The sequence below is a fragment of the Melopsittacus undulatus genome, chromosome 1 (genome assembly GCF_012275295.1).
Source record: "Melopsittacus undulatus isolate bMelUnd1 chromosome 1, bMelUnd1.mat.Z, whole genome shotgun sequence".
Classification (NCBI taxonomy): domain Eukaryota; kingdom Metazoa; phylum Chordata; class Aves; order Psittaciformes; family Psittaculidae; genus Melopsittacus; species Melopsittacus undulatus.
Genome location: NC_047527.1, coordinates 123,990,374 through 124,014,412, shown reverse-complemented (window position 1 = coordinate 124,014,412; position 24,039 = coordinate 123,990,374). Strand labels below are relative to the sequence as shown.

Sequence of the window (24,039 nt, the reverse complement as noted above, 5' to 3'; positions counted from 1 at the left end):
CAAATACCAGAGTATCCAAGTAAATGGGAAATTCCAAAGATGATAACAGTTACCAGAAAACACTCCAGAAGATACTTTATTCAAAAAAAACTCACTTCCTTTTTGAATAAGGAAGTGACCCAGGAACAAAGTATTACTTCATTCTTCTTTAAATAACATTTCTAAAAACACTTTCCATGTTCCACAAAGCCTACATCTAATAAATTGTAAAATAGTTTATATTTAAAAATAAAAGTAACTTTCCAGCACTTGAAAGATGCAGTTGAAGAACTAAATAATCTTCTGTTCAACTCTGCCTGACAGATATCTGATCCTATTTTGCAGTCTGGCAAGTATCGTTTAATGTGTTGTACTATGCTTATGAAGCACTCTTCTTTTAATGCTAATAGGTTTATGATTTCAATTAATGTTCTATGCCTCAATGACATACTGAGTACATAATACCCTGCTTTTCCAGTTTTGCTAAATTAGTAAAGATCACCCACAAATTATAAAAATACACTCACCACAGCAAATAGGCATATTGCTTTCTTAATGGCCAGAATTATCCATATCCTCAGTTACTCAATTTGAGAAATTGAGAATTTGTTAGGGTAAATGTGAAGTCCAAATACTGAAATCTAGACTGCAATTAATATCTTAGCTATATTAAACACTGTATCTTAATTTAACTGATGTTGTCACAAGCCAGTTTGTACATTATTTTTGTGACATGAGTCTTTTTATAGAAAGGTTAAAAAAATATTTGGTTTATTTTCACTGTCATATATGCTATTTTATTTTGAAAACTGCTTTTTTCTTCTAACTAATAAATGCTTAAAATCTACACAAGTTCCTATTTTACTGAAATTCCATATAATTGAACAAACCACTGACACTACTATAACTGCAATTCAGAATACCTATTGAGAATATCGTATTAGGAGAAACTATGTCTGTGCAGTAGGTACCCACAACATCAATGCATTATATTCCCTCAGAATTGCAGGACTTGGTTGCAAAACACTCTGGCTCAGATGTGCATGGATCTGGAAGTCAGACTAAAATTTTGTGATTAATTTTAATTAATTTATACTACCACATTATCAGAAGGCAAACCACTCGTTACTTATGATGAATTAAGGATTTCTGGATCAGCCACAGTATTTAATTTAAAATTAAAAAAGAAAATCACACCCACATGTTGGCCACTCTTAAAGATGCAACATTATCACACACACCTCTGATATACCAAGGGACTCAGCAATAAATATTAACATGGCATTGAGAAGAGATGGACAGACAGAGACACAGTTAGTTTCAAGGCTAGCTATGAGAAAGAGAGAAAACACAGGTTAAGAGAAAAAATACACAAAACCACAAAAAAAACCCAACAACCCCAAAACCCTAACAAAACAAAACACACTCAAAAGCACAAAATATCCAAAGCAAAATGTGGCACAGTTACCTTGCAAATAGCTAAAACGACTTGGCAATGGAAAACAAGCTCATACTCATTGCAAAAACATTTTCAGAGGAGAAGCAAGTATGTGTACATCATATGCAGAAATATTCTGAAAAGCCTTCTTTCGTATACATGGATTAAATATTAAATAAATCAAATAAAGACAAAGAAGTCCAGATTATTTACAACCACACAGTCCTGAAACAAAGCAAACACATAGTATAGACAGTCCATTACACTCATACATTTACAGCATGTTACTTATAATTGTAGCTGGGGAAATAAATGACTTATGTAAATGTTTGACGTTTTTCATCACTACTCACCACACTAATGCTTCTATGCAATTCATTAACATTCTAGCCATATTTTTGTTCTTGTATGTCTCAAGTATAAAAATAAGATAATCAGCAATACCATACAGCCCAGTTGTCTTTATTATTTCTTTTTCAAATCAATATTGGTGACTTTGACAATATTGCCATCTAATTACTAGCAGTGTTTCTTTTATGATAGTTGCAAGAAAGGCTGAATAGGTACTTGGTCTGTGGAAAATATGAATATGTTGAAACTTTCTCCTGCAAGGTATTCATGCTTCTTAAATGAGCAGCTATGGAAGTTTCATCATGTGTGCTACAAGGAAATTATTCTCCTACCTGTGAAGGTTGGTTGTACATTGGTCTGGTCTCTGGAAATGAAGTTTTATCCTTTGACTCTCTACTTTGATCATCAATTGTGTCACCTGGCAAAGTAAAAAAAATAAAATAAAAAACAAAACCAACTATTCAATCACTGAAAATTCTTTTACAAAGAATAGGAAAAACTCCCTAGTCTTCCTAAAATCAGATTATACAATTCCCTGGAAAGTGGGACCTCTGTTGCCACATTTACATTTTACAGTTTTGAAAATGTGAAAAGAGAAAAACATTGAAAAGTAGTCTGTAAAACCCAAGAATAAATCTGTGTCAGTTAATAAAAGGGAAAAAATTAGAGGAAAAAAAAAAAAAAGAAAAATGCAGGGCCTGTATTTTGCACTTTCTATGACCATTACATTCTAATACTGGCAAAGTGACAACCAGGAGACATAGCAGTACAAGTATCTGGTGCAAAGGCAATACCAGGAGCACGAACACATCACATCCCAGTCCTGTATCAGGCTGGGAGAACATGTGCACCATTGCACTATCATTATTTGTAACCTCATTTCCATACAGAGGATATCTGTGCACTAGTGCTAAAAGAGAGACACAGTATACTGAGAGAAAAAGCCTGGTTTTGACTGTACTGGAACAATGACTACTTGTCAGGCTGGCCACTAACCTCCTCCCATTGCAAAGATGTGGCTACCTGTGCCCATGATTTTACTGAGGACATATGATCCAGTTTATCCCAAAAGCTGCAGCTGGTACCAATCTATAAGATGAGCAGAACACAGCAATAAACTAGAGACAAGAGTATTTAATTTTTTTTAAAGACAGAAGATACATCATTAATTTTAAAGATAGAGATAGTAAAACAACAATAAAAAAACAAGCATTTTTTTCTCAGACATAATAAAACAAATATCCACCTAGCCTATCTTCTCTGATCTTCTTTGTTGGGTGGGAGGGTGTACAAGGAGCTGTAAAGATTTTGTGGATTATCTCCTTTTGCTATTCGTGTGTCATGGTTTAAGACCAGCTGGTAACTCAGAACCACGCAGCCACTCTCTCCCTACCCGCCCCCCTCCCCCCCACTTCATTCCCCTACTCCCAGAGGGATGGGGAGGAGAATTGAAAAATTGTAACTCTCGCGGGTTGAGATAAGAACAGTCCAGTAACTAAGGTATAACACAAACCACTGCTGCTACCACCAATAATAATAATTATGATAAGGGAAATAACAACGGAAGAGAATACAACAGCTCACCACCTGCTGACTGATACCCAGCCTGACCCGAGCAGTGATCTAGCCCTTCCGGGTAACTGCCCCCAGTTTATATAGTGTGCATGACATGCTGTGTTATGGAATACCTCTTTGGCTAGTTTGGGTCAGGTGTCCTGTCTCTGCTTCCTCCCGGCTGCCCCTCCTCCCTGGCAGAGCATGAGACTCAGAAAGTCCTTGGTTGGAGTAAACATTACTGAGCAGCAATTAAAACCATTGGTGTTATCAGTGCTGTCCCCAGGCTGAAAGTCAAAACCACAGCACTGCACCAGCTACTAAGGAGAAAAATGACTGCTACTGCTGAACCCAGCACAAAGCGCTACTCAGTAAACAGGTTATAAGAGGAGATGACCAGTGAAAGATTAAGTAATGTAATTCTGGTTTTATTTTTATTTGAATTGTTATGCTTTTTGTAATGGAGTATTTTGAAAGTCTCTATCCCTAAGGAGTCCTGCAGCAGCAATTCTAAATGAAAAGGCTCAAGTTACTGTAGTGTAACTCCTTTGCTAAGCCTGTGTCCATCAGAAATGAATCACCATTTTCTCCTGAGGTTTAGTTAGAGACGATGTACCCAGCAGAAGCTGTTGGGAAGAGCAGCCAGATTCTGCCCATGCCCCATTAGCCTGGAAGCCAATGACACCAGGTCCACACATGCTTGCTCCATGCCGCCCTCAGAACCTGGTCGAGTCTCCTGGGTACAATGCAGTGTTTGAGAAATTATCTTATGAAAACAAACAGCCACTGAGCATGCTGTTTAATACTCAGGTATTATTCCTAACAGTGTATTTTGAGTATCATCAATAAATCCTCTTTGTTATAGGTCAGTAATGCCTATTAATTCTATTAATGTCTATCCTTTCCAAGATCTTTTCTGGAAAAAGTATTTAACGGAAAAATGCTTCTCAGTCAACTAGTAATTTTATGCATAAAATACTCCAAAACACTTGTATTCACACCACCTTAAAAAAAGTGGAGAGGAGGGAGAAGGAGTGAGACCAAATAAGATGGGAATTCAGTTAATCATTGATTCCACCCCACAATAATGTGAAAAACAGAATTTGTAATCACCTATAAGATAATGAGGTAAGTAACAACCATGAAAATAAATTATGCCAAACCATTAGTTTACATTTCTTATGAAGAGGCCTTCAAAGAAAAATTATTAGAGCTCTTGTGAATGCACTCTGCAATGAAAGATTGCAAAAACTTGGGGAGGCATGAAAATGGTTAATAGATGTATGAAGAGGACAGTAAGACATATTTTTGGGACATTTGCTTTGGATGAGAGTAAGTTTAAATTGTACCAGATTTAGGCTAGATCAATTTCTCCAGGAGTAAGGCTACATAAGCACTTGACACAACCTAAGGAAATGGTCACTTTAAACAGTGGTCCACCTCAAAAAATTTCAAAGGTAGGTTGTAGAAACATCTGTCACAAATGGTATCAACCCTGTCAAAACAAGGAAGATGAATGACCTTTTATGTCACTTCAAGTCCTACATTCCATCAGGGATGCAGGATGGAAGACTACACAGGATACCCTTCCCTAAAATGAGGACTTGTCAAGGGAACCTATACTGATTGCATGAAGACTTGTGAAGATCCAAGTAGACTGCAGTGAGCTGGACAAACACTCATCAAGTGTGCAAGGGAAGAGCTGAACAGCCTGTCAGTAGCAAAGGGACAGCCAACTGAAGTCAGTGAGATGACTCATATTGGGTAAAGTTGGGTGTATGCATAAACATACTGAAAGAGAGTTACACCAGAGATTTAAGAAACACAGGAGCCAACTTTTTACTCATTGTCTTTACATACCATTCCTGGGAAAGCACTCTGAAGTTTTTATATGCAAAAAATAAAAGACCAAATTCATGTGTGTTAATGCTATCCAGAATACACTTTTTTCCTGTGATTAGTTTTCCTTAAGATGAAAAGAATCTTTGTTTGAAATCAGGACCAAAAGGTCAAAAATGTAAAAGTGTTCACAGGAAAGGAAGAATAAGAACAGCTCATTTGGAGAGAAATGAAATTTTTCAACTTAGAACTTTGACATCCAACTCCTGGAGGTCATGAGTTCTTAAGGAGGCCAAAATGTAGCAATATCTATAGAGTTTCACAACTCAAATTGCCTTTGTAAACTGAACTTCAAGGCAGAGCTCTTCCTTGTTAAAAATATGCTCCTGCAAGGGTAAGGCTTGAATCTTTGCATAGGCTGTTATTATTTGAGTTACTGGAGTCAGAATGCTTATAGGCAGCTGCACACCAAGCTGCCCAAGATATCCACTAGGATAGAATACTTTTCCAGAGAAATAGGTATTTTTGGTGTAGTTTTTTTTTACTGGTTCCTATCTCAAAGATCCAAACAGATTAGTCATCCTTGTTTCTACTAGTCCAAATACTGAATTAATTCCCACATACCTCCTCAGTTCTACCAGTTCCCAGCCTTATCAATCTTGCCAAAGCTAATCCATTTTGTTCAGCCACCCCCAATTTATTTTTTTTCTGCTCAGCTTGCCTTGGTTTCCCATTGATCTAAATTCATATCTGTTCCCCTTACTGGGGGTTACAGTTTCTCCTTCTTCTTCAGGCTTAGCTCTTCAGATGCTTCCCTCTGATCTGGCTTTTCCTCTTCTCCACTGCAACCCTGCAATCTCCTCATCTATCTTCACACTATGAAGGTAAACACCAGACAGACATCCCATGAGACCGCAGACCTTTGGGTGCAAGAATTAATGTGGGTTCTTTTAAGCACTTCATACATTCTGATAGACAGGTTTTGACTCTGGGGGAAACCAAAGAACCAGGTTTCTGTGTCATGTGTCCATCCGTCCATCTGTTCCCGTCCCACCCCCCCACCCCTCCCCCAACACCCTGGAAAATAACAACAAACCCAAACAATATCCCTTACACAATCTGGATGCAAACTGGTATATAGCCACAATTTCACCAAACTAAGGAACTGAAACCTAGCTTTGACAAATTCACAAATACATGACCTTAGTAGGAAGGGCTACCAAATACTCACCACCACTCCCAAAAAAAAGTTTTCCATCAGAACTGAACTGTAAATATACCCATGGATAAGGCCAGAGAAACCACCTTAGTCATTTAGCCTAACCTCCTGTATAAACGTCGGCCATAAGATTTCCTAAACTAATTTGTCTGAACTAGAGCAAGTTTAAAGCTCTATTTCAATTAAGAGATAACAGACAAAATGATTCATTTTACCAAACAGATTCTGGCTTGTATACCCCTTGGTTTGAAAGCATTATGCAAAGTTTTAGACATAAAAATCCTATTAAAAAAAATCTAAGTCATGTATTTAAAAAAATCATACTATTTAGAACCTATAAGAATTAGAAACGAGGGACACTCTGTGCAGTGTAATATGGTTTAAACATATTACATATTCGATAATATGCAGTATGTTACCAAGAAAATTTATCAGAGGAAAAAAAATATTATGCTTATTGCTGCAAAATGGTTCCATACTTATCAAAGAAAAAATATTTTAAAGTTTGAAAAGACAGCAGTAGACATATTTATCCTACTGTCCAGATAAGCCCATATTTCAAATCCACAGTGTTGGGAGAGTCTTTTTAAGTTATATTAAGCCTCTTCCAGGCCCAAATAAATGGCATTGCACTCAAAGGTCAGACATACGTTTCTCCATTCACTGAGGTGGTGCTGGATTTACACCAACATTCCATGAGTTCCACTGGTATCTCCTTTATCCAAGAACTGCAGTCAGGTGTTGCACAGCAAAGAAATACCTAGTTGAGTCTTCAGTATCTACTATGTATGTCCCCTTCTTAATCTTTGGTTTCTTCATAAATCTGCATTCAGCTGCCTATCTGGACCTCTGTGAACTCTTATACAGAACAGTTCAACCACAAGTTTGGCTTCTACTCAACAAGGAAGGGGGATTTCTATTTATACTCTTTCCTCTTCCAGCATTTTGTTATCCTTAAGCTGTGCAGTCTCTTGATCAACAGCATTTAAAAGTTGAGACCACCCTCATCTTAAAAAATTAAAACCAGTTGCAAATACATTTTAGAGACTTCTAAAACTTAGACTGACATTTGTTCTGGTCTGTACAAGAATCCTGTGAGACAGTGAAGCATGTGCAACACAGCAAGCAGTAACAAGCTACCAAATACAGATTTTCAGCTTCAAACAACTATTTTCCATTATACCTTAGCGAGTTGCTTAATTCTTTGTTGCCTGTCATTATCTTCTTGTACTTGGAAGCAAAAAGACAAAAAGTTTTAAGAGAGGATTAGTAGGATCTGAAAACAGGAGAGGCTGACTCTGTAGAAGTGTCAAGGTTTTGTTGCAGTTACTTACATCTCTTTCTTACTCATAAATCTTCCCCTCTATCCCTGAGATAAGGAAGAAAGACAGACCAGACACACCAATTTTAAGTCACCCTGCTCCAGGATAAACCAACAGCACTTCAGGCTTCAGTCCATCGATAGTGGCAGCACTTTGAATATAGGGAGATATTTAACAAGTATTGTAATTCCCCCTCCCTGCTGAACATCTGAGTCTCAGGAGTGCCTACAATTGCATTTCTGTGTAAAGATGTTTGATAGTATCACTTCTCTGAGTCTTGCTCCTCTTCAGCTTCATTTAAATATCCTCCAGTTCCTTCAGCAGGGATGAAAAGAGTTTTTGTTCAGTTTCTCCCAAGCCATGCTTGTTTCTCCAGCACCCACTCCCAGGGTGTACCACAGCTTCCATTTACTTTCAGCACCACTGCAAATTTACAGCAAAGTAAAAAGTTCTTTTCCTTTTTTTGTGCATGCAGCAGACGGGCAAGCAGCATTGGATGTCAAGTGGCTGCTGTTTTCCTTACTGCCATTTCTATTCTCAAACATCATCTCAGTCACCCTGGTTCATTTCAAGAATTCACAGCTACATTTAGTACCAAAGAGGGCTGAGCTGTGAATCCAGATTATCAGTGAAATATGTTTACCAGCCAGTTCCTATCCTGTGAGTGAGTTGGGGACTGCAGTGGCGTGATACCAGGGATCACTGCTGGCAGAACCCAGAACACAATGTTGTGCTGATTTTATGGGATCAAGACAATTAACCAGAAGACAGAAAGAACTTTGGAATCTTTGCTAATGAGCACAGAATCATGAAGTGGTTTGTAAGGAAAAAGATCTAAAGATCATCTAGTCCAACCCCCCTGAATGGATTGCACACAATTATAGGAAAATATAATAAACTGTAAGCAATTTAGCAGTTACCATTGGTTATTAACAGATCACTCAATGATCTATCTGAACCAAATAAGGCACTGGCCAGTTGCTGTCTTCTTCAGTGTGAGAGATGGGACATTAATGGATAGGCAGCTCTTCTCTTTTCTTAAAAGTGGGGCTACCATTCCATTTAGTGTTAGTGCTAAAAAACCTATACATCAATCCTCATAGCCTCTGTGTCCACATGGCCAAGACATTAATAGTCTTACAAGAATATGTATAGTTGGCAAAACAATGAAGTCATCCTAGTTTGAGGTCACCTCATCCTGATTTCATATTAAAGCTTTTCATATCAACAGCAGTTTCACTTCAACAAGCTAGTAATAGCCCCCAAAAATCCAATACATCAGCAAAAAAGATTCTTGACAGCTGCAACTTTCAGCAAAGCAAGAGTTTAAGAGTTTATGCTGCATAAGGATGAATGATGAATGAGAAGGAAGTCTGTGTAAGCCCATACTACATCAGAGGTCTGGGTTAGCCTAAGCAGGCACTTGGTAAATCTTTGGCAGCCTTACTCTGAGTTTCAACAGTGTCTGTATACCTTGGTACTAAGGGGTCCTACAAATAAACTTTTGACTGGGAGTAGAACTTACCAGTATCTCCTCTAATTATCCTAACAAACAATGAGAAAAAAATCTACGTAAAACTTGCTTTGAGAACCCTGAAAGACTGATTTCTTCAAACCTGTAAAAGGAAGGGCGGAAACTAATAAGGTAAACATTATCCTGAATGTTTTTGCATTTAGAGACATGAAGCAACAAGGTTCAGTCCTTTCCCAATTAAGAGGAATAGCAAATCCAGCTACAGGACATGCCACTGAAGATTATGGGAGTGGCACTCTGAATTTCCACCCAGTTTCACTTTGGTATACCATCCTTCTGCAGGCGACCTTAATGTAGCATCTCCATTTCCCTAAACAATTCTGTCAGGGTCTTCTCAACCCACATCCCACTATCGAGATCACGGCAAAACCATGAATTAAAAACTCCCTTACAGAAACTTCCCCATCACCACCAAAAAACCCCACACCAAAACAAACCCCAAACAAAAAATTTTCAGGCAGATGGTAACAGAAAAATAATATGAAAGGATACTGTAAATTTCCGGTATCCCAGATCTACTACTTTTAAGTTTGCAAAAATATTTTTATTTCTGCACTTTTTTTTTATTTCTTAAAACTTCAGCTTCTTTCAAAGCTGGAGCCTGGAGCCTAGAACAAAGGACCTATAGAGTTTAAATCCATCTCCATCTCCAACCACTTCACTGAGGCTAAATCATTCCAACTGCCCTGACCCCCATTTTTATGTCTTTCTTTCCATAGGTGCCCAACTTTTTCAGAAAGCCAACAAATCACAAGCTGAAGAATTTCATAGCAATATTTTGGTTCAAAGGAGTCCCTGGAGGTCACATTACTCCAACTCTCAATTCAGTGCAGGGCCAACTTCAAAGTGAAACTATGTTCCTCAGGTGCTTGTCCAGCTGAATTTTGAGTCTCCAAAGATGGAGGTTCCACAGTCTCTCTCATTTCATAGTTATATCTATCCCTCTACTATTTGTTACCTCCAGGTCCACAGTCATCTTCAAAGAAAACTGTAGAATCTATCTATTCAAAAGCCAGGATCCCCTATGATAAAATGTTATTTTATTTTAGATTTAACTCATGATACTTTCATGTCAAGCCTAAAGAAATGCTAAGGATAAATTTCATTCTGATTTACTGGTGTGATGCATCCATGCAAGTACTTTCTCCTCCATTATATGTGCATAGCAGCCTTTCTAAGGAGCCCACAAAAACACTGAACCCTCTGCCACAGCATATCTTTTGGAAGATCTCACTTTTCTATTTTCCTATTTGGAAATCCCACTCTAGTTTACTACCTTAGATGCTGCCACACCTTTCTTATCTAATTTTGCTATTGGAATGAGCCAGTGATACGACTTATCTGCTACTCAATACATCCTTAGTGTTGAAACATAGTACAAGCAATATAGTACAGATCCAAGTAAGGGCTTATGACATGTTCAATCATTTTATTAGAAAGGAGTTGAAAACAAAAGCTACATAAGAGTATGTCCTCTAAGTCTTCTGACCCAACATTCATGCTTCACTGGGCATGTGTGCCAATGCCTCAGGGAGAACCTCAAAACTATTCAGTACTCTGCCTTTGTTCAACTGATACTTTTATGTGGATAAGCCCCCAGCATATTTATTATATATTAGTATTTATCATGAACATTGTCCCTAGGAAAAAACAAAACAAAACCAAACCTGCAAAAATGCCTGGAAGGCATAGATTGCATGACATAGGCCCGTCTCTACATGTATGAAGTTGCAGTTGTTGAGATTCCTAGAGAACCTTTAAATCTTTCTGTCATTCACTTCATCTGTCAGATAAACCCCTTTTTTTCCCATCAAAACAAATGCAACCTTCTAAGCCCAAGCGAATTACACTTTTCTGGGGAAGTAAACCATTTAACCTACTTTTTTGAAAAAGAAAAGTTTTATGACTTGATTACATTTTCTTTTTAGATGTTTCTATAATCACTGAGTGTCATCTTATTGTCATGGTCATCTAGACCAGATCAATCATCCCACAGAATAAGTACATTGTTTTAAGGTTAAGAATAAAACAAGAAGTCCCTTAGATTTTTAGACATTTGGAGAAGTTTAGTGTTAATTTATATAATCTCTTTACTTTCCACCTCACTCTCAAATCTTCTTCCTGGGCAGTGAAAGATGTCTTCACTTAGCATAATCCAATTTTGCTGTATGGTGGGGCTGGTATGCAATAAATGTAAAAGAAGCAGCAGTTTGCAAGCAAGATTTTCTTCTATGGTTACAGTTTTCCACTAGATCCTTTTTGCTTTTCCAAGGGACGGAGACAAACACAGTGCTATTTATGTTGATTTATTCTGTTTCTCTTGTCTAACTTTGTCTTCTTTACCCTTAATGAGAATATAACAGTAATGATCTTCACAATCCTTTCTGTGTTTTCTTATTTTGCTTGGAAGGATGATAACAAGTTTAATCTCAAAACAATAAAAGTCTTTACTTCTTCTGTTCCTGATGAGTGGTAAAAGGCTTTGGGGAAACATTAGTAAAAACAACAAACTCAGTTGAAGACAATAGTACAGCTCATGCAGAGTACTGCCAGCCAGCAACCTTTCCTTAAACACATTTCAGCAATATCATTTTCTTGTCACTAGTGAAAACTAACTTGTAAATCCTATCTCAGATTACAGGTTCAGGTGTTGTTCAAAAAGTAAATATTTATTATAACATTCAACTTTTCAATATGAAATTAAGATTATTTCACTATCCTCACTTAACTATGAGATTAGGAGTCCCCTCCTTCTTTATTTGTCATGTAGTTCTAGACACAATCCTGTCTAGAATAAAAACAGCACATTGAAGCCAATTTTGATGAGGAAAGAGGTTTTCCTAGCACTCAGAAATCTGCAGTGTGGGCTGCCCGCTCAGTCTCTTGGTTACACTGTGTTACTTGCATGTCAGTAGGTCCAGCATGCATTAAAATTATTTTCCTGTCAAAACCTGAGGTGCTGATAGCCTAATATTTGCATATGAAGCTTGCTACATAAATGGAAATTATGTTAGAAAACAAATAATGCAAATTTAAGATGCTTACTTAAAGAATAAGATTTACATGATCAATCTTCTGTCCTTGATAATGCAGGAAAACATTGTCATATGTGGCTGAAACTGGCACAGAGATAGAAGATTTGGGGGTGTTTACAGAATATGATCTGCTTCTCGCTAGTAAAAAGAGACCAGAAGTAATGCTCCCCCTTAAGGAAAAACCCATTGCTCTCTGTTCTCTTTGGCCAGCTAGGAGGTCAGTTGGCAAATATTCCTGCTGGGAACGAAGGCAAGGGAAGCCACTATAATAATACAGAGAAATAGCCGGGGCTATTGTAGCATGTGTAGATACAGTGTAGCAGTATCTAAAAGCTGCCTACAAGAAAGCTGAAGAGGGACTTTTTATAAGGGCATATAGCGATAGGACAAGGGGGAATGGCTTTAAACTGAAAGAGGGCAGATTTAGATTAGACATTAGGTAGAAATTCTTTACTATGAGGGTGGTGAGACAATCAAACAGGTTGCCCAGAGAAGTTGTGGCTGCCCCATCCCTGGCAGTGTTCAAGGCCAGGTTGGATGGGGCTTTGAGCAACTTCGTCTACTGAAAAGTGTCCCTGCCCATGGCAGGGGGGCTGGAACTAGATGACCTCTGAGGTCCCTTCCGATATAAACTGTTCTATTATTCTATGACTACATCCTCAAGGAAGCCCCTGGAAAACTGAACTTCATTGTTTTTCCTGTTCTAAAGAAAGCTGTGTTTTATTTTATCTTGACAGCATTTCAGTCATGTTTAAACAATAAATAATTTTAAATAATGAAGGAGAGGGAAAACCCACAGAAAAAACTGTAAATCAATCCCTCAGTCTACCCATATTTGGGTCACTTACATCTTTGTCCCGTTAACTACTGTGGGATGCACTGTGATAAGCAGACGATCATATACAACCTCATCCCAATAACTACCCTTCCTGTGTGAGCAGCTGCCTGCAACGTTCACATCAGTTATTATGAACTTACTTTCTTTTTTCTTTTTTTTTTTCACATCTACTCAAAACTCTGAAAGTAGTAGACAGTAAATACTTAGTGGGAGAAGATTTAATGCATAGAACAGTACACACATTTAGGGTAACTTTTATGGGACATAATTACAAGAAATCTTTTGCAGTGTAATAATCATTCTGTAATGAACGTGCCACCATCCGCTCAGGGGCATGGAAGTCCCACTGAATTCTGAAACAAAGTTAAGCTGAATCAATTTGATATATAACACCACATACAAAGTTATACAGATAACGCCGATACACAGTTTATATGTATCTGTGTGACACACTGGCACCAATACGCCTGAAGCAGAAAGTTAAATTAACATCTAAGCTTCCACCGGGAAGTTTACAAATACAGTGGCTCAAAAAGCTTCCCTCACCACATTTTTCTGAAAGCTATCTTCTAGATGGCAGCCTGGCAATCTTATGTCACTGTGCAGCAAACCTTATGGTACATCCATTGCACCTTTTGCATTTCTGACACATGTTTGCAGAATATTTCAGAACACAACATAGTTTGTTTTCCTCTAAAAAGGAAGCATAAACTCTCTGTTTGGATTTTATGTAGTAACAAGTTTATAAACAAATCTAGAGTTGTTACACAAAGGTTCTGAATATTAATAAAAAAGGAAAACCTATATCCAAAAGCAGTCTCAACAAATTATTCAACAGAACAAAGAAAATATCTCTGATTCCATAACTCCTTTAAATATTACTGTTAATTTACACCATTAACTCCATTATATTACCACCATCTTTTGAGCTATCGCAGACTTGGGAAAGGGATCTAAACTCCACAAAACACAAAAAAAACCCCACAGGTCAAGAAGCAGGCTATCTCCTCACAAAATAAAACGTAAATCCATTTAACCTGTCCTCAGAAACTGAAAAAAAACAGCATAGCAGCTAATCTTTGGATCAGACCTCTCTCACGAATAACCAGCTCCACACATATGATTAAAGGACTACATAATTTTATTTATTTATTCATTAGAACACATAGGTCAATAATGTGGATTAAGTAGAATTAAAGTGTTATTTTCCTATTACTTTTGTGCTTTAAGCTGGTTTAGTATTTCTACGAACTTTACTTTAAAGCCAGTTTTGTAGAAGAAACTACATTATAGAACTTCTGGTTTACTTTTGACTTGTGTGTAAACAACGTGGAAATATTCACTTCAACATATTATTGCTAGATTGCTTGATTTTAAAGGCAATGAGATATATAGCATTACATATTCACAGATTTTTAGTACTTCTGGACTAGCAGTTTGGACTTTCGATTGCATTTTTGTGTCACACAAATGCAGTAGTGGAGATCTGTTAGGAAAAAAACCTGAAATATCAGCACAAAACAGCACTAGGAGAATTCCTTAGAAGTATCTGAAGAACAGGACAAAAATTATTTTTTGGGGGGGAAAATGAGAATTTCTGAAGGGAGAAATTTAGTTTAAAAAGTCTAAAGAAGCCCACCATGTTAAAAATATCCATCTACAAAGATACAATGGCATGGGCTGTAAAAGTCCATCTGATAGATTTTTGGCTGTGTCTCACAATGAAATGTCCAGACGTTTGCGAGCACACCAAAAAGTGACACAAACACTGCCCACAGAGAAAAGAGGAGAAAAAAACAGTAATTGTGCAGTGCTTGAACAGTTCCTTAAAAAAAATAATCTGTCAGGACTTCACACTATACTCTTCTCAAACATGGAGAAAATAATGAAAGGTCATAGCCGGCTGCAGCTTTTAGCATTAGCTGTTAACTGTGTAGAATCATCTGAGGGCTAACAACACTTATGCCAAGTTACATCTACTCTGTACATCTACTCTGTACATCAGTTCTTTCCCCAAACTCTGCACAGAAGTGGCATTTTCCAGCTGAAACCAAACCATTTCAATTTGTCAAAAAAAACCCAACCCAACAAACAACAAAACACCTATGTAGAACCATATCAGCTTCAAGAGCACAAAGGCAGACAGGCAGTGTTCAAAAAAGAGCCTTTCTTGTTTTGTGACATGGCAACCACCCCCTTCCCAGAGGTCCTGGGGAGCCGGTGGGGTGAGCTCTGTCTGTTTCTGCAGCCAGGGTTTCAAGAGAACTTCGGGCTTATGGGCACTCAAGACTCATGGTGATGTGTCAGCTACACTAATGGGGCTACCAGGTCTTCTAAGAAAAACTTCCTGACGTTCAAAGACAAAGGCCCACTCTCTGTCTTAGGCTTCTGAGCCTGTAGTGTCCAGCAGACCAGAAGTACAAAGGTTTCTGAATTCCTCAACATCCAATAGGCAGTCTGTCTCAGAGGCTGAAGTACACATTTTTTTAGGCTCTGTGGCTCCCTATCTACTTGCTCAATGTTGTTCCCAGACAAGTCCGTCCTGCACATGTAATTTTTCTGCAGAATGTTTCCGTGCAATAACACAATTAGAATAGAATAAGCATGTTTCAAAACACAAGAGACAAGGCCACCCTACAAACTGGTAACTCCCTCCTGGCTACTATTTGAAGAGCTGTCAGTCAAACTGTGTGAAAATAGTGTGAACACTGTTACCTAAGGGTGAGTTTTCACAACCTGGCTGAGTCAGGCTAACAGCTCAGTGCTGCCAAGGAGTAGTTCTGCCTCTCCCCATAGCCCAGGTGCTGCCACTGTTTCTTCTGTGATGGTGGCTCCCAGAGCCTCCTGAGATCTTGCGAGCCACCTAAGCTCACTGAACTGTTTAAAAAGGTAAATACATACTCCTGGACTAGTTTTTTGACAGTTTAGTGAGCTAAATCAGAGATGCCAAATGAGCTGGCACAAAGGTGACAGAAAGTAATCCTGCTTTCAGGAGCAAGAAGGAGGATGACCTGTTCTTCAGGCAGTTAAGTGGCTCAGCTGTCCTGTGAAACATACCCTAGCACAGCACCAGCCTTGCCTGCCATTGTGAAAAAAACAGAAGGCAGTACTCAATCTAAATGTAGTCGTCACTGTAAATAACATGCAAATCGACATGTGAAAGGTGTGCAAGCACTCATGTATCAAAACCATGATGAAATTTTGAAACCTACCAAATCCCCAAACAATTTATTATATTAGGAAATTATCCTTTTTGGAGGAGCTGTAGAGAACTAGAGTATTTTTAGTTTTCTTCCCTCTCTTCTTAGTGGGTCAACAATGCAACTAGTTTTCTGCTTTTTGCTTTCTCTTCATGAGAAACTTGTATTCCTTTTTACTTTGTCAGCCCCAGGGAATCATATAAGTGAACATCCACTACACAAAGCAGAATTGCTGTGTTCAGTGAGCTGTCTGTGGAAGCCAACAGCATTAGTCTGGATGACAGCCCTTTCAAGACTTACATAAACTGGCTGTAAGAATTACTATGGGGAAAGTAATTTTATGAAAAATCTAAATCTTACTTGGTCAATGCAAAGAACCCATCCAAGTATTTGATTTTTGTGGGTATACCAGTAAAAAAGTAGATAAGGTCATGCATTTTTTATATATTCTGTTTAGAACACACTCACCTGAACCCTGAACATGAGGAATTTTGCTAAAATGAGACCTGAAACAGTCATATTGATATTCTTTCCCATTTCTAGCCATACTCCTTACCACCTCCATTTTGAACTCAGTACTCAGAGAAAAGCACAGATCAGCGTCACCCAGCTGACTCCCTGTAAAACAAGCCAGCGAACCACCCCATCCCATGCACAAAGGGCTGTGTTACCTGACACCTATTCAAGTGGTTAAAAACTGGTAGATGAAATTCTAGGTCACAAAGACCTGAACTCACGTATCTGATAGGCAGCTGCTACAGCAGATTAATGATTTCCATAAAACAAGAGAGAATTCAGTTTCCATGATGCAGCTACTGCTTTATGTGTGCTCTACTTGGAAATGTGTCCTATATTCAAAACATTAAATCTTCACACTGTGATCTGCCCACAATCATTATGCAGCCTGATGTGCAGAAAACTACAAGGGAAAAAAAATCCCAGGCCAAAATGACACCCCCTTTTTCTTCAAAGCCATGGCCTTCATCTGAAAGGCAATGGATTTTGCATCTCCCTTGAGAAGATGCGAGGACGACAAGCTTACTGCCTAGAGATTTACACACACAAGCACAGCAGCAGTACAGATACTATACAATGTTGCTGTCAGACTAACTCAATGCTACAAAGTGTGTGGACCTCTGAGCTGTTTGCTCCTGTCATTCCCCACACAAAGTGGTCTAATCACTCACTGTCACTAAGGAGGGAAACTCCTGTTCACTTGAAGGCCCTTCCCTTGCACTGAGTTTGACAAACCTCAGACTTCCCACTTATTAACTCACCTTTTTCTGGGGATTGAGCCGATTGCAGCAAAGTAACATTCACTGAACAGGACGAAAGTAGCACATTTGCTTTTGGGTGGCAGCAAGCTGATAAAATCAGATTATCCTCACTCACAAAACCCTACCAGCCAAACAACTCTTAAATAAGTAAGATCAGGCATGGCAGAAGACAGCATATAGGATTTTGCCTTTGAGATACTCCACACTACTTAACTTTAAAGCTTTTGTGGTTAGAAAAAAATCCTTTGCTTTACTGTCCTGCCCCAAAGGGATTAATTAGGAAAAAATGCCTCAAAACCAACCAAACTTTCAGTCTCAAACTTTCTAAGCAACTTGAAGGTTAGAAGACTGTGCCTGTTTTGATTTGTTAAAATGTAGGTGTGATATACAAAGGCACAGAATATTTTGGGGCTGATTTATTGGGACAGGGGAACAGCTGCAAGAGACCGCTAAGCTAGGAGATCAGTCCCTCCACACAGCTATTGCTAACAGGCTTCCCAAAAATGTAACCAGGAGGCAGCTATGTTAAACATCTACTCCACATGCAGGGCAGTATTTTTTCATCCAGTGACTAAATTGTAAGAATTTTTCCCAAATGAAGATATTTGAAGTCAAACACACCTATACGCAACCTGATCCATGATTTCTATATGATTCTTGAATGTGAAGGGTATACAGAACCTAGACAGCTGTTCTGAAAGGTTACAATCAGAAGAAAACCCTCTGCTACAGCAAGAAAAGTTTCAGATGTGGGACATGAGTGTGCCTCTAAGCGCATTCCAACAATGAAGAGATCTTGCATGGAAGAAAATGCTCTGTCCAAGAGACTCTCCAACCTGGCTCTACTTACCTGAGGCTCATCCCGTATTGCAGCCACTCTGCATGTGTTTTACGCATCAGTGAAGGTGAAATGATGCCTGCAGTGACGGAATAAGGTGGGAACAAGGATGTCTGCCTTAATCAGGGGAAGATCAAAACCTGAAGCACCAGGAGCAGGTCTTGAAATTCACTTGGACTTCAGTGTATGCGATGAAGAAAGGTTTAAGAGAGGGACTGAGTTTGCCTTGCTTGAATTTGTTTCCAAATTAGTAAGAAACATTGTAAAAAGTAAAAAGACTACATGTGTGTTCTGAAGCATGATTTCCTTCTCCACATCTGCTTCTTTAATCAATTTACAGTGAGAGCTGCAATCAGAAGTAACAAAAATACAATTCATCTTAGAACTAAAGTCTCTTTATTACTGTCCCAGAATCCCAGATTAAAATCTCAGGACAGACAACAGAGACTGCTATATTAATACCCAATCTAACCTCTTCAAAAGTTTGCCATAAGTGGTCTTGGATTTAAGAAAAGGACTCTCAGTTGCAGACACATGCAAATAATGACTTTCTTTCACCATCTTCTAATGCATGGGTGTTAGGTGAGTATATCCAAAGCTTGAATCCCCAGCAGCAGATCGGAGAATGGAGTTCAAAAAACAACCTGACCACCTTTTGATCTAACACGTGTGAGCTTAAAATATCCCAGCCCTACCAACTCTCTTAGTGTTCCCAGGGGTCCAGCAGGAAAACAAGATTATTTTCTTATCTTAGTCCACATGACACGGATTTCTTTACCTGTATTAACCTGAGACCAGGCTGTTCTCATCTGAGGTCTGCATTACCTACCATAGCTTGCTTCCCACAAAACTAAGTGTCATTTGTGCTAATTGGTGCTAAGTGAACCAGAAACAAGAGAATGGCAGAGATCCAGCTGACTCATTAATACCAGTGTAACAGATTAACCCTTTTATATTGTCTTCCCACCTCCCCCCCTCCCAATTAGTCAGCATCAAAGACGTTCGAGACTGCACACACTGGAAACATAAAATGGAACAAAGTGTTTGAAAACAAAGAACATCTAGGAGCAACATCATACTCTGCCATAAGGACCATTATCTTCATATTACTTGGGAACAGTATTTTTTTTTTTAAGCTAAACTTTGTGTAAAGGGCAGCAAGAGAATGAAAATGCTTGTCTGGAGAGATTGGAACATTCTGATCTGTACAATTAATCCATAACAAGTTTGTCATGTATATACAGAATGTACAGTTCATCACACATACAACTAGCCACTCCAACTTCAAAAGTTATTAACTGTGACTGTAAAATTACTACAAAATGTTAAAACTCAACCTTTTTTTTCTCTCTCTCTTTTTTAACCATATGGGCAGCACTTTCTGATTGGTGATGCAAAACAAGATATTTTTGGTTTAGTCAAACTCCTATTTAGAAAATTCCCTTCTAAAACAAACTGTCAGTCTGAGGTTTGAAGCACTTATTTTCTCAATACTTACCTTCTTTAAAAAAGTTTTTCTACATGTGCAACTGCCATAACTGCCACCAAAGATTAATGACTCCTCTTAGAGCCTCCAGTAGCCTTCTATTCCATTTGATAAAATACAAGCATCTTTATTTCTTCAAAAAGCATATGCATAAACATATGACATGCATATGTGCATTCAGACAAAAAGCGCATCTCATACAAATTAAGAAAGAAACCTCAACTATATTTGTAATAATGTTTTTGGAAAAGTGGGGCATTTCTTATTATGCAGTTATATACACTTTACCAAAACCTGGATTATTGCACTCTATAACTTGAATGCTAACGCTGAACATTTAAACCCTGTTTTATGCAATATAGGTAAGAACATAGCTATACATAAAATATTTCATTATGTAGTAAATTCTTGCCTACGTAAATGCTTCTCATCCTTTTAAAAATTCAGTTACAGTTTACTGAATATTCTGCTTTTAAGACATCCATCCAGCATTTATATTTGCTGCACATAGTCTGTTTCAATTATACTACAGCTGTCTCACAGGGCATAGCTGGCCACTTCCATCATGAACAACCACCACAGAATTTGAAGTTCTTGATTAAAAAGCAAATGGTTTTGTGAGCCAAGCTAAAACTACCGCAGCTGCTCCATTTCACAAACCAAGCACCATTCAGCTGGGAAGAATGGCACCGACTCTGAATTGTTCTTCCTGAGAGTTTTCACAATAAAAACAAACCACACTACTTTCAAATTTTCAAAGACTTTTTTTTTAAGTCTCTGCTATTCTGGAAACAAGTGTTTTCTTTTTACTCTGAGCTTTTGATTTCTACATCAGTGTTCCTCTATGAATAAAAATACCAAAAACAAAAACAACCCCTCCCCCAAGCACAGACACATCACACAGGTTCCTGTAGATACTTTTAATGACCATCTACAGCAAGTCTGCAGATGTATTAAATAAGAACTGGAATGCTTAACTTTAAAAAAACCCCAACAAACCAAGCTACTGCTTATAAGCTCATCACTCCTGAAGCTGTTAAATATAGTATTCAATTACAGGATAATGAATGGAAATTGTTATTATTGTTATTATTTATATATATTTACACAATGCCTAAAAATTGTAATTTCCTTCATCAAAATAAAATATTGATCAACTCCTGATCATTTACTAAGAATGTTCATTTTTTTACCATGTATGAAATAAACCAATCTCATTACAGTGAAGGTGCAGTAAATTAAGTCATGATATATGTAATCAGGATAAAAGTCTTGTGTGGTACAATTTGCAATGCACAACTTTCCCATATATGGCTTCATTATTTTTGGTAATCACACAAAATGTGAGTGTGAAAAATAATAATAATGATATATATGTACTAATAATTAAAAATGTAAGATGCCCAAAACATACAAAAATTGAAACTCATTGCATTAAAATATCAGAACCAAAATAAATTTCAGAATATCCTAATAACATGTGTCCAGAAAACATTTCACCACTCAGTTAACTTTTATATTTCAAAAACAGTGAATGGTTAGTCAGATTTTGGGATTTTAGTTATTTGGCTGCATGAAATTTATTTGATGCCTTAGCCAGAAATAAATAAGATGTAGCTGAAAACACTTCCCATTTTATTGAAATGAAAATATTCAGGAGTTTTCCCTAAACTAATGTTGACTGATGCAAAAATGAGAACCAACTCCTTCAAGGTGTTTAAATTTACTCATTTCCCAGTAATGAAAAAAAAAAAAAAACAAAACAAAAAAAAAACTGAGCTGCATTTAGGATTCTTCTTTAAAATATTGTCTGTAGCTTCCTGATCACTATTTCATTTATTTTGCATTTATCCCTACTGTACTTAGAAATACCAGGCTAACTACAGACCAGACATTACACAAGGCTTCAGAATATTACAATTTTTAGCATATAAAAAGAGGGAAGAAAAGGAAAAACAACCCAAAAACTTAGGCTACCTTACTTTTCATTCTGCCTTTAGGAACTGGAAAAGGTTTGATTTTGTGTTGTCAATTAATGAGGTTTAGGCTACATGTAGGCAGTGCTTTCGAGTGGTTACAAGTTAATTTTATGTATTTGTTGCTTTTTTAATGTAGTCTGAAAGCAGTAACTCAGGATAACACATTAATAACACTGAATATCTTCTGCATATTTCTTAAAAATCTGAGTATTTTAAGAACTAGTTGGTGGATTTGGCTTCACAAGTCAACATACTCCATCCAAAAGGTTAACAGATTTGTAAATTGTTTTTACAGAGGTTTTTTAGGCTGTTCAGTAAACAAAAAAGACACTGTGAAAGACAACGAGTAAGTAAATGTTTATCTGCAAATTACAATTTCCAATTTCAATGGAAATACTAGCTTTACTTGGAAAACCTTACATTTCATAGTACAGAACTGATTTGTTTGGGCCTTTTTTTGTTTGTGTTTTGGTTCTTCTGACAAGCTTTGACCCTAAATAAAATAAGCCTTTATAATGGTCTTGCCACAGCTCCTGTCATAAAGTTACTGTGCCACTTCCAGGCTGGAGGTTTTTTGTGTGTTTATTTGTGTAGTTTTTTGTTTAAATTTTTTGAGACAGTTAAATTCAGCATAACTTTTGAACTTTTTGAAGCTAAACTACTAGTTCCATTTTAGAAGTTACCCCTTAGTAACTGTCAAACTACATGTTCACTGTAGTGAGAATGCTTATCAGATAGTGTGAGTATTGAAAATGCATACTTCTAGGAGTAAAAGCTAATGATTTGAATCCACATTTGATTTTTACTCTAGTACACAAATGTATCCAAAGAAAGAATCCTGTCCTACTTCTTATTTTCACTTCTGTTACTTCAGAAGACAGGGAAGACACAGGCTTTCTAGAAGCTGTACAAAATGGCAAGGAAAAGACTTCAATTTGTTACGGCACCCAAAAATCCAGGTCAAGGAACCTGATGAGCTGGTGATTCCCAGCCTTTCCTCTAAGATGAAAATGTTTTTCAAATTCTGGTATTGGAAGAATTATATGCACTTCTATAAACATTTTTACTTCCTTCAAAATGTCATTTCTCATTGCAGTAGATCTTCTAGCAATGCCTACTTGAAAAAGTTCTACGATCCTTGTCTCCTCCAAGCCCTCCAGTGTTTGTAAAAAGGGACAAAGTTACTTATTTGTTGGCTGTTCCCCTATTTTGAATCCTAACTTTCAACCACAGATGGGCCTAGACCTTGAATCAGCAGGAAAATGTCTCACTTGAATTCATCAGGGAAGAGGGTGCAGGACAGAAAACCAAGTTTTTAATGAAAAACCCATTTGATGTCTACTAAGTGTGCGTATCAGATGTCACCTTTTTCTTGTGGCAACTATTTCTAGATGAGGAGAATGAGAAACTTAAAAGAAAGCCTAATCTTTAATAATCTAATAAACATTTCATCAAAAACATTATCTAGTCAGGAGGTTTTGAATTAAAAGAAATGCAGAATCAGCTTTAGGATGCAAACTAAAGAAAGTTGTTTTAACCATAACAGATTATTATGAAACTTCTTTTGTAGTTTTTACTTTTGATAATACTTTCCCAATTCACTCAGATGGAAGACTTGCTACTACAGCAATGTTAGTAAGATAAATCAGGTGACATTCCTTAAGGGCTCAAAAGAAAGCCAGTAAGGAACATGTAAACTAAGGTCAAAACTTTTAAGACTTCAAAACTTTCTGCAAACAACATTTTCAAATTCATATTTTTCATACATAGCTGCTTCAAAAGGAAGCTAAACTTCAGACATTTAGATAAGTAAAATAAAAACTAACCACAATTAATATACTTCCACAAACACCAAAATTCACTATGCATTACAGCAGTCATTATGTTACTCATTTAGGAGGTCTGAAAGTTTGTACTGGGTATTACAAGGCTATAAAATACCTTTTCTGAAATCCCAACTATTTAAGATTGACAGGCATTTTGTGACAAAATGCAAGGCACAACCAAAGTCTAGATAAAAAATAAGATCAGAATCAGGAATAAGCAGACCTAACAGTATTTCAAGGGGTGAGGAGGAGTGTTTGGATTCAATTCCCATTTTGATAACATACCCTGGCAGTAATGGAATTAACTGGATACTATCACAACCT

General features: G+C 37.4%; 1 protein-coding gene across 2 annotated transcripts in view; it reads right to left on the bottom strand.

Annotated features, from left to right (window-relative positions):
- The window catches only part of UMAD1 (UBAP1-MVB12-associated (UMA) domain containing 1), a 73,972-nt gene that overhangs the window by 16,009 nt on the left and 33,924 nt on the right, over positions 1 to 24,039 (bottom strand). For both annotated transcript variants that reach the window (XM_034063624.1, XM_034063632.1), the window contains exon 2: positions 2,101 to 2,186. In XM_034063624.1, coding sequence (XP_033919515.1) covers positions 2,101 to 2,186 — 86 coding nt within the window. The remainder of the gene's footprint in view (positions 1 to 2,100; positions 2,187 to 24,039) is intronic.